Raw genomic sequence first — 12,275 nt, 5'->3', positions numbered from 1 at the left:
CTACTTCACACAAACATTGCTTATGACCTGAGGTTGTGTCATGACTTTGAAACAAGGTCATTTATGCAAGTTCAAGGTTACTGACAGAAAAAGTTCATAATTCGTGTCTGGTCCATATATTTTGTCTTTTTTTTTTTTAGGCTGTGCCTTCATTTCATTTATAAAAAATATAATGAGCAATTACATTTGCACTAATAATGTCTTAGCATTTCTCTCTTCTCTTAGATCCATAAAATATTCATGATTTAGCACCTCTGAAAAACCCAGATGGGGGTATTTTGTCCTGTTTGGACAGTTTTAGTTTCAGATAACTGCATTGTTTCCTACTGATTAACGATATGAAATGTCTAAATATCCAAGAAACTAAATTACAATAGCAGTTTTATTTACTAATACAATAATATGTTACATCGTTCAGTGGTTACATGTATGTGGGTACTTGTTGAAAATACTAGTGTTAACACAATACAACTTTATACCCTCAGGTATCATTTAATACTGAGTTAGTAGAATACGTTTTCAATTGAAATAATTATTAATTATTTTTTTTCAGGATTTTGTACAGAATATAGTTACAGTGCCAACAGAATTCAGCAAAGTTTTAAAACAAACTGCACAAAGTTTAGCAGAAATCCATGTCCACCTGCTTACTCCTCGACAGAGGCTTACAAATGTGAGTGTAATTATATACAGGTACATGTATAACAGAGTTTCTGAAAAAAGAATATTCACTGGTCAAATGAGATTTTTTAGGTCACCTGAGTAAACTCAGGTGACCTGTTGCTATCCGTTTTCGCCTGTCCTTGTTCGTCGTACGTAAACTTTTGAACATTTTCAGCTTCTTCTCTGCAACCACTGAACTGATTTCAACCAAATTTGGCACAAAGCATCTATGGGTGAAGGGGTACAAAAATTTTGAATTTCATGATCCCTGCCCCCCTGGGGCCTGAGGGGTGGGGCCAAAACCACTAATATTAATGCAATCTTTAAAAATCTTCTTCTTTACTCCTGGACATCAAGCAGTCAAACTGTTTGCATGATTGTAATCAGCATGGAGTCTTCTACCAAAATTATGAAATTCATGGCCCTGGGGTCAGGGGTTATAGTGCTAGGACAGGGCTAAATAAGTATGTAGTGAAAATGCATTATTTCTTTGAAAATCTTCTTCTCTGCTCCTGGGTATTAAATAAATCAACTAAGTAGATAGTTATGATGAGCAAGAGTGCCTCTACCAAAGTTGTGAATTTTATGGCCCCAGGGTCAGGGGTTCTGGTGTTAAGGCGGGGCTCTATTGATTATATACAGTGAAAATACATGATTTCTTTGAAAATCTTCTTCTCTGCCCTGCCCCTGGGTATTAAATAAACTAACTAAGTGCATAGTTATGATGAACAAGTCTAGAGTGCCTCTATAAAAAAAATGAATGTTATGGCCCCAAGGTAAAGGGTTCTGGTGTTGGGGGGGGGGGGGCTCTATAGATTATATAGTAAAAATACATGAATTCTTTGAAGTTCTTCTTCTCTGCTCCTAGATATCGAATAAACTAAGTGCATAGTTATGATGAGCATGAGTGCCTCTACCAAAATTGTGAATTTTATGGTCCCAGGGTCAAGAGTTCTGGTGTTAGGGGAGGGGGGGGGCTCTATTGTTTATATAGTGAAAATACACGAATTCTTTGAAAATCTTCTTCTATGCTCCTAGGTATTAAATAAACTAACTAATTGCATAGTTATGATGATTAAGAGTGCCTGTACCAAAATTGTGAATTTTATAATCCAAGGGTCAAGGGTTCTGGTGTGGGGGGGGGGGGGGCTCTATAGATTATGTAAATTGTAAAAATACATGAATTCTTTGAAAATCTTCTTCTCTGCTCCTAGGTATTAAATAAACTAACTAAGTGCCGAGTTAAGATGAGCAAGAGTGCTTTTACCAAAATTGTGAATTTTATGGTCCCAGGGTCAGGGGTTCTGGTGTTAGGGCGGGGCTCTATAGAATGATTATATAGTAAAAATACATGAATTCTTTGAAAATCTTCTTCTCTGCTCCTAGGTATTAAATAAACTAACTAAGTGCAGAGTTAAGAATGAGCAAGAGTGCTTTTACCAAAATTGTGAATTTTATGGTCCCAGGGTCAGGGGTTCTGGTGTTAGGGCGGGGCTCTATAGATTATATAGTAAAAATACATGAATTCTTTGAAAATCTTCTTCTCTGCTCCTAGGTATTAAATAAACTAACTAAGTGCATAGTTATGATGAGCAAGAGTGCTTTTACCATTGTGAATTTTATGGTCCCAGGGTCAGGGGTTCTGGTGTTGGGGGGAAATTGCAAGAGAAACCTCGTAGAGTGGTCACAAGCGTAGTATGACCGCAGTATGGTCTTTATGATTGGAGAAATCTATGCTCTCACCATGCTTATTTTGAACATGTAAATAATCGATCATCGTGGCTTGATCGGGATGATCGCCATAGAGTTGCAGCACTGTGTGAAAGGGGGGGGGGGGGGGGGTAAGCAACAACAGAGCTCTTGAACTGTTTACAAACACAGATGTTTGACATCACTGACATGTTTTCAAAATTTTCCTTGTCATTGACTTTTTAAGAAACTTTTATGAAAGTTCCATTTATTAAACTGAAATTATTTTTGAATAAAAATTCAACACTGTAAACAAAACAGCCAGTGTCCAAGCCCCTTGAAGGCACTGCAAACTACCTTAAATTGTGCTGAAAGAGAAAAAGGTCTTTGAATAAGAAATATTGTTTGTTTTGCAGATCCTGAGTGTTATGAACTTACAAAGAAACCAACAACAGAAAATCCAACAACATCAATGCTTTCAACATCTGTTTCAACTGATTTGATGAAAACAGTCCCTGTATTTAAAATGTAAGCTACAGCTTATTAATGTGTTTGCAAGTAAGACAAAGTTTCAGTAAGTTTACTAAATAAGGGATGTTAATAACATGCTTAAAGAATGTGGTCTCTGTCCCTCATAAGATCATGTCCATGTATATTAAAAAAGAAACCTCTTTTGTTTTTAAAAATTTAAATGATTTGCCAATCTAGGTCACCAGCTGGTTCAGATGATGAAGAAGACAATGGTTCTGATGCTGATGTTATAGGAATCATAGTTGGAATTGTACTTTTCCTTGGCGTAGTGGCTGTTGTTGCATTGTTATACAGAAAATATTACCCAAAGGAGCAAGGTGATTTTATATAAGTTGTTTCGAATTTTCATGATTTGATAATGTCTGTTTTAAATTTATACATGGTCATGATAGGCATATTAATCTGTCACTACACTTCATATTACTGACTAATGTCTTGCACCAAGTAATAATTTCTTCTTCTAATTGGTTTCAATATTAAGGTCAACTGAGTCATTCTTGTGACCAATTCCCATTCAGGGGTAGAAACTCCTCAAAAAACTCCTTTTTATAGAAATATGTATGTCTATGACAAAGAATTCAAGACATAAATATCAAAAGCATATTTGCTTGCACAATAATCATTAAATTAATTTAGCAATATATTGTAACATAAAGATTAAAATGGGTAGCCAAAAAGGGCCCAAATGATGTACTTATTAAGTGCACTCATTCTTCCTTAGGAATGCTTTCAAAATGTTACTCCTTCCACAGGTTTGGTTTGATTTCAGTATAACATGGATCACAAATACACTACATTCAGATACATAATTCTATTTTTTGCTGCCTGTTACAAAGTTTAAAATTCAAGTGCTACTTTTCTTTTTTATTAGGCATACAGACCAGTAGAGCTACAGTCTCATCAGAGACTTTTGGTTTAGAATGTCTATTAAATTTGTACAAATTTTATTTTGAAGGTCATCATCAAATAAATGGGAGTGGAAGTGAAAGGTTTGAAAATGAAAATCTTCCTTTAAGGCAGAGTGAAGAGGAAGGAGGTTCAGAGGGTAATGAAGATAAAGAATTTATTAGAATATAAATATTTTTTATTTGTATTTCAGGAGGAAGAGTGATTTTCTTAAACAACTTTAAACATTAATTACCCTATATACTCGCCTATAAGTCGGATATTTGGGAGTTAATCTCTTGTTCAAAACTCTATGTCCGATTTATAGGCGAGCTATAAAATGAATGGTATTATATGAGGTCAGTCCCTCTGATATATAAGTTTATTAAATACAACCGACTTATAGGCGAGTATATACGGTATGGTTTCTTTAACGTATTACCTACACATCATTATTCTAATAATTTGCTGTAGAGTTGTATTTACTTATCTTGAATGGAACTATTTTTTGTCAGAACAATTTTATGAAGCAACCCTGACTTTAGTAATATATATCTTGAATAGATAGTAAGCGTTGATTGTATATATATATATATTAAAAATCTTTTCAACAACAGCAGAGCAATGATCACTCAGGTAGTGTAGATTTCAAGTTCAGATCGTGACCTCCAGGGGTAGGACAACGCCTTAAAAGAAAAGTAAAAAACCTTGTTTTCATAAAGCCATTATTTGCCAAGGAAACATGGTAACATAGTTTAGATTTGAATTAGTTTTAATCATGCCTCCTGCCCTTAAAGAAAGTTTTAATAACATTAATAAAAACTGAACTTGCCAAAGTGCTCAGGTGAGCAATGTGGCCGATGGACCTCTTGTTACTGTGACTTCCTAAAAACTTTTCAAGTGATCAGATTTCTACAAAAATATTTTCTCTTTATGGAAATTTATTTGAAATGTGTCATTGCATTTTGGAATGAAGAGTAATTCAGGCTTTCTTGTTTTAAAATTTTTACAATGTATCTTAAAAAAAATAGCATGACTGATATAAAAAAAAAACCCAACAAATAGTAACACTCAGATGATCATTGATCAATAAGGCATGTTTAGAAGGAATCATGTAGAGTTTCCATCTATTAATATCTTTGATTTTTTTTTCAGGAAATAAACATTTTGCACCATCTGGAATGAGTCTTGAGACTGGTATGTACACAGAAAAGGACTAACAAAAAATAAAAATCATTTTGCTCACCTTAGTGAAATGGGGTAACTGTTAGGGTAAGGTGGGTGGGGAAAAACCCTTCAGCTCCTGTGTCTGGTTCCCATGTTATTTTTGTTTTTATACTAAGAACCAAATAATTTTTTTCAAGTATTTCTATCCAACAGTAAACAGAGGTACATGAATTATGCATCTCATATGTTTCACTGTATATGTACCAGTCTGACAGAGGTCAAGTGTTATGAGAAGGTTGTTTACCTTTTTGAAATGGGTTTTATTTCCAAGTAACTATAAGTCATATTTTGATCAAATTTTAATGAATGGTATCCTTAAGTGTGTGGTTGATCGATCATTTTTCAATTTTTAAGATAGGCTTGCTAAAACTAACCAAATCTATGCATACCAAACTTGCATGGATAATACATCATTTCTACAGATAAATTTTAAGAGCCATTGAGGAGTGATTTCTATTGTGCCAAACCCTAGGTATTTTCATCTGAAGAACTTTCACTGTTACTTAAAAGTGCCAAGGGCTTGGTGAGGGGATTGTTGCTACCTATATTTGTTGACTTAGGTCCGTCAGGATGTGGGTTTAAACCCTCGACTTTCCAATCATGGGGCAAGTGCTCTACCGACTGAGCTATTGTGATGGTTTTTAAAATTAAATGATCAGCTTATAGTTTATTGAGCAAGTTCATTCAAAAGCAACTTTCAGCCCTATGTTGACAAATCTTGTACTTATGATTCACCATAGTCCCCTATACTAGTCGTTCCTGTTGCCCTTTTCACTAAAATGTGAAGGTTTTAGGCACAAAAATTTAACTTAAAAATAAAATTTTTCTTAAATGCATTCGTTGCAGTTCAACATTGCATATTGCATACTTATGCCCCCAGAAAAGTCATATTTTGAAAATTTCTTGAAATGTGCTAAATTGTAATTATTGTATATAGTATAAGAAATATAAATTAACTAAAAATATTATAGTTTCAAAGTAGGTTAAACTTATTAACAATTTTTATTTTTATGACATCAGAACCTATTCGGATTTTGTATTAATGTTTCAGAAAGAGAGAAAAAATACAAATATTCAATTTTACCATAAAATTTATAGAACCTAAGTCTGCTGTGTTACATGCCCTAATGCCCTATTCACAGGGGTGAGGTTGGCTTTATTACATGCCCTACATGTATTCACATGGGGAAGGGGTGTTACATGCTCTATCCACAGATTTGTATTGTTTGATTTTTTTCTTAGATTGATAATTGTCTGATATGTTCATCTTTTGATGCAGGTGCAAGTAAAAGCAATGTTTATTTTAAAATGTTATCATTTATTATTGACTAGATGTCTAATAGGCTGGGTATAAAATGTTTGGTTTTTCAGGGGTCCATGTATTAGCATAATTTGTCATGATTATTTTTCTTCTTTTCATTGAATAGAATACAGCATATAACAATAAGTAGAAATAAATTGAACAAACCCTCCTTGATATTATTTTTGTTCTTTTAATGTATACTGACACGCAAAAGAAACACAACAAACAGTAATCTACAAATATTTGAATTTTTTCTCTAATGATTTTCAAAAAATAATACAGTAAGGCTAAACTCACTTTTAAGAACATCAGAGATTTGATAAAAATGATAAATGTTTATCTTTGAACTTTACTTTGTAACATATGACTGTTAAAATACCCCCCTCCCAGCCATCCAATTACAAAGTGCAAGACTGCTCTAAACAACAATTGCAGCTTAATTTCAACGATACAATAGCTTAATCAATATCGAGATCTGAGCGAAGGAATTATTCTTTGCCATTTTTAAATGCCTGTTTTTCAGATGATTAGGTGAATTTTCTCTAACTTAGCGCATTGTAGTAACCCTTAGACTTCTGGTCCAAGGACTATCATTTATGCATATGATACATAAGACCCCGTTGAGGCGTAATGCATCGTATATTTGCATCATCAACTCTCCATCACCTTTATTGAGATTTTCCAGTAAGAGCAATGGAAATGCATACTTAAGCTATTTTCGAGAAGACTTAGCATCGTTACGGTAAAAGAAAGTAGATTTTATTTTTTGAAATATTGCTGCATTACTTAAGATGAACTATACAAACCCTCAAAACTCCATAATATTGCCAAATGTTTTGTTAAACATTCAATTTTTTATTTCTGTTAAGCAGACTCAAACTTGACCTTCGGTTATGGTACCAAAATCGTTCAACCGTTAAATTACCGATATTTACCAGATTGAAGATATCCTTAATTTTAAGATACAAAATTCTTTACTGAATTATTTCCCCCTAAAGTAGGGTGTTGCGTTTCTTTTGCGTGTCAGTATATTTATGATCATATTTTTTAGAATGGAAAGTAAAAGAAACCATACCAGTTGAAGAAGATGAAACACCAGGTAAAGCAAGCTTTAATCATGGCAATCAGATTATACTGCACATTTACTTATGTCAGCATATTCAAAATAAGTCATAAATGCAGACCAGGACTCATGCTATTTATATATTAGTAATGGTAGTATATTTATTAGTGCAAGTATTATTTAGAATTATCTTTACCAGTATGTAAGAATTTGCTAAGAAAGTTTTGATTAATTTTATTTATGTACCACGCTTTAGGTATCTAATGAACAGTTTAAAGGATAATTTTGAATGTATTTTTTTTATTATTTCAGAGACCTTTTTAAACCCTCCGAAACAAGATTCTGAGGTAACTTCATAATTTCTTTGCATTTTCAGGTGAAATATTTTGGCAAGTGAACTGCTATAATATTTCCCTACATTTTTTCAATTTTTGTCCCTCATCTGTAGTTACCAGTATTTTATTGACAAACCAAAATTATTGATGAAAGGGAAAGAACTACTTTTCATGTTTCAAGTGGTTTATAAGATAAAGCGAGAATAAGGTTTAAGGGGAAAGTGACTAATTGTATATTTCATACTTTAATAGTTCATACTGTCCACGGGAGTAAATATGGAGCAACAAAACGGACATAATCTTTGGCCTTTGGCATTAAAATGATTCTGAGAAGTTTTTACAGAATATCAGAATTTTAACACCTTGTTTTGTTCATCTTCAAATTGTTTTTCATTTATTTAATAACTGCACAAATTTGTTGAAGACCAGGAAGGGGGGGGGGGTAAACAAGGTAAATGATGTGACCCATTGCCTCTTTATGTTTTGCTGTAAATATTAAAGTGACAAATATGTAGTGTGGTATCCCTTTATTTAGCCTCACATTTAGCCCCTAAGTACAGTATTCGAGTAATCATATATTTATCATATTTTTCAGGACAGTGACTGTCAAGCCCTGGTGAATGCGCTAAGTGATGGATTAGGAAGGATGGTAACCCATCATTCTGAACACAGTGATGAACATGACGAAAAATTACAGAATTTTGCGACAAAAATCTATGAAAAGTCACCACAATTTTCAAATGAAACCAATGCAACAATAAAGGAATACATAAAAGAGCTTGAGTCCCTTGAAAGATATTTTCATAGACCAAAGATAAAAGAAAATGTGTTTATGCTGCCAGAATGAGTTGCACTGTAGATGATCTATTTTATGGTCTATGTCTCCCTGATCTGAGGTCGGAGTGTTGGATCTAAACCACCCAATACACTATGTCTTCAATATGATTTTGTTCACTAAAGGAAAACATTTAAAAAGTACCTAAGTCACATGTACATATTTACTGTATAACATGTTTTGGTATGCTGAATCTGTCTCAAGACAGGTCATAAACATATGACTTACATATATGTATAGATTAGCTGCAATAATGTAGCTCTCTCCGATTTTTTAGGGGGGGGAGAGGGTTACAACTCCTTAGGATCACCGTAATGGTGCAATGCGGCAGTGAATCACTCCCGCACGGATTTCGGCTCAAATTATCAGTGAATGGCTATCCCGTACGAAATTCAGAGACGTATTACGCCTGGATTTTTTGCAAATCCTGGCGTACAAGAGACGTATTCTTAAAAATACGGTTCATTTTCAGGCGTACACGTATTTTTGCCAGAAATACGTCTCCTTTTTTCCAGGCGTAATTTCTAAATCCGGGTGTATTTTCTACTTAGTCTCTTTCGCACAAGGAATTTAAAACTTAGAAAATTTCAAAAGGCGTAATTTTGAAAATTCTGGTGGATTTTTCAACTTAGCCAAAAAAACTTAGTCAACTCATTCTCTTTTTTAAAAAGTATTGAGTTACATAAGAAACATTTTTATGATATTATATAACTGAAACAAAAAACAAAATATTGCATGATTATATACATTACAATATTGCACTTAGTTTGTAACTATATGAAATATTATTCAAAGCAATTATTTTTCATAAATTAAACTGATTTTTTTTTAACTTTTTCCCATGGACCTGAAATTTTGTCATTCCCATTTTTTTAAAAATTGATATTATTTTTCTTAACACAAATGATTTCTGTAACTGTAAAGTAAATAGTATATATTCTTTGAACTTCTTGATTTGTTTAGTCAGGCTATAAACATACATGTTATTACATCATTTAAATGTTTTTCTTATTAAATGCTTTGTATTTGGTATATTCAGATACTATTACATTACCATCAACTTTCACTTCCCTAGCCTAACCTGCTGGGATTGTGCTAATTACTTACAGATGTATTGAGCATGTTTGGGAACGACTTATCTGTGATGTTGTAAACCTTTCTAAGAACGGCTTATCAATTTACATCCGGTTTGTGTACAGCAGTTCTATTTACCACCCTAATTATCTTTAAAATAAGTGAATTCATATAGTAAATACACCTTGTTTATACATTGATGGAATTTTATTTTTATGTTGTGTAAACAAAACAGCATTTTTTCTTCAATTTACAAATTGTACTGAGTAGAACTTCCAGAAATCATAAAACTGTTTAGCTAACTAGGGGGTTGTAAACAACAGCATCTGCATCCAAGTATTTGCGCCAATTTTAAACCAAGAGGCAGGTCATGCCAAGAACAATGAGATTAGAGAAAGCCACAACAAAGCACAGATGGTGTAGAAGAGGTAATTATTTTGAAAACATAGCTTAACATTGAAACTTTTTATCTATGAAAATAAAAGACAGCTGAATTTGCTTTTGATTTGCAGAGCCAGATGTTAATGATTGAAAATTGGGTCAGTAGTATTTTGAATTACATAAATTATTTTCTAGTGTTTTTCTTTTTCCAGAAAATGATTTACATCTAAATCCTTATCACAGCTGGAAAATTGATTGAATGATGAAATGGTCATAAGAGGAAGAGAAAAGATATTGCAATATTAAGAGTTGACCAGCAGCATTAAGCTTTCCATATTTTATTGCAATTGCCAGTGAACTGCAGCCATTGGAAGATTGCATCAGGAAGAAGATGACTGTTTGCAATGCCAGTTATAAAACATTCAAACTTCTTTTTGTGAATATTTCAATCTATGAAAATGTGATTGGGGAATGTGATGTGAAACGTGAATGACAGAATCGCTTGTGATTTGCATCTTTTATGCCAATTTAGGAGTAAAAAGAATGACAGGAGTACTCGGCATGATTCTCAAAACTGTGATTCACTGTGATTACTGGAATTTTTCAACTGTTTTACTATAAAACTCAGCCTTGGATGTTAAAATGCTGTGAAATGAGTAATATAATTCTAACATGTAACTGTGCTTTGAAATAGTAAATGTAAGATTATGATTTTTTAAATTTTAATGACAATAAAATAAAAGTGATGTATGCTAAGCTTAATTTGTCTAATCTTTTTTAGTATATGTAGTAAAAAATCTTTGTACTAAAGTTGATTGTACATTTATATTCATGCTATAATTGTAGCTCCCATTGCAGTAATATAATTAATATTTAATTTAAATCTATTTAAAGCAGGCGTATTTTTGTACAGGCGTATTTTTTTTGTATGGGCGTATTCTTTAATACGGGCGTATTTATTTTGCAGGCATATTTTAAGGGTATGCTTGAAATCTAGGCGTAATTCTATTAATAAAATTTCCAGGCGTACTCATTTGCATATTTCGGCCAAAAATACGGGAGGATTACGCCTCGTGTACGCCCGTATTTTACATTATACGCCTGGTTTTATATATTCATTTCAATAGAGATTTCCACAAGGATTTTTAGATTAAAATACGCCTGGATTTTTTTGAAAATACGTGACTTAAATTTCGTACGGGATAATTTTATTAACATCTCTTTGGGCTCCAAATATGTAATTATGCAAAACTTAAATCGATCCAAAAATATTCGCAACAATTCATATATCGGTTATTTTTCGTGTATGTAAACATCACAACTTGAATTTATCCGCCATGTTTACTGACCCTGATAGATTTTATTTTGGGACAGCCAATGAGAATTTAGAATCTATAGGAGCGGATCTACTAGAAATTCCCTTATTTTAAGCATACGTATCGCTGCTTGCGCAAAAATAACACTTGCAATGGATTTATTTATGGATGTGTTTGTGATATATTTCAGCACAGTCATTTGAAAACATTGACATTTGCTTTATTTAGATGTTCTAAACTTCAAACAAAAGTCTCGGTACCTCTCGCGTGAACTGTCATGGCTGCTGATATTGTGGATGGGAAAGACGCAGATTTATTTTACATGGTTTTCGAGTTTAACAGGCTATGTTGTTGACTATGAATAAAAGTTCCGTCTTATAAGAAGTAAGTTGAATGTATAAAAATATTATATTTTGCCTTCAATCGCCCGTATCAAAAAATATATTTGCACCATTACGGAGATGCGATGGAATTGTAGCCCTCTCCAGAAAACATCAGATAAAAAAATCGGAGAGGGCTACATTATTGCGTCTAATATGTAAATATGCATAGTGTGTTAGGGGATAGATATGTAACATGTAAACATTGGAAATAACATTTTTATTAACATTTTCCCTCTCCCCCTTCCTGCTTTGCTGCTGTCTGTGTTTTGGTCCACCAAGTTTCCATTTTTTTACAGAGGTTGCACTTAATAAATTAAAATTTAGTATACAGATTTATCATAAAAATATCTAAGTCAATTTCTGTATAAGGTATGATTGATTAATTTTTTACAGAGGTATGACCCGTGGACTTGAAAAAATTCAAATTATTGAGGGTTAGACCACAGGTATTTCACAAACATGTCTTCTTTTCATTTCTGAAGGTCTAATAGACTAACCCTTCTTCTGAGTTTTATTTTGTGTTTTTCAAATGTTCATTTTTCAATGCTTTATGGATTGATCGTGCTCTTTATTATTAGTGTTAAGAAAAA

General features: G+C 32.9%; 1 protein-coding gene across 2 annotated transcripts in view; it reads left to right on the top strand.

Annotated features, from left to right (window-relative positions):
• LOC134248682 (uncharacterized) overlaps positions 1 to 8,905 on the top strand; it is a 56,501-nt gene extending 47,596 nt beyond the window's left edge. For both annotated transcript variants that reach the window (XM_062731080.1, XM_062731078.1), the window contains 8 exons: positions 554 to 673; positions 2,769 to 2,880; positions 3,061 to 3,200; positions 3,839 to 3,928; positions 4,924 to 4,965; positions 7,350 to 7,397; positions 7,674 to 7,708; positions 8,292 to 8,905. In XM_062731080.1, the coding sequence (XP_062587064.1) occupies positions 554 to 673; positions 2,769 to 2,880; positions 3,061 to 3,200; positions 3,839 to 3,928; positions 4,924 to 4,965; positions 7,350 to 7,397; positions 7,674 to 7,708; positions 8,292 to 8,543 (839 nt within the window). In that variant the 3' untranslated portion in view covers positions 8,544 to 8,905. The remainder of the gene's footprint in view (positions 1 to 553; positions 674 to 2,768; positions 2,881 to 3,060; positions 3,201 to 3,838; positions 3,929 to 4,923; positions 4,966 to 7,349; positions 7,398 to 7,673; positions 7,709 to 8,291) is intronic.
• The last annotated feature ends 3,370 nt before the right edge of the window (positions 8,906 to 12,275 follow it).

The sequence above is a fragment of the Saccostrea cucullata genome, unplaced genomic scaffold, assembly GCF_032062105.1.
Source record: "Saccostrea cucullata isolate Sc308-1 unplaced genomic scaffold, CSIRO_AGI_Scuc_v1 ctg164, whole genome shotgun sequence".
NCBI classification, from domain to species: domain Eukaryota; kingdom Metazoa; phylum Mollusca; class Bivalvia; order Ostreida; family Ostreidae; genus Saccostrea; species Saccostrea cuccullata.
This window is presented reverse-complemented; position numbering and strand designations above follow the sequence as displayed.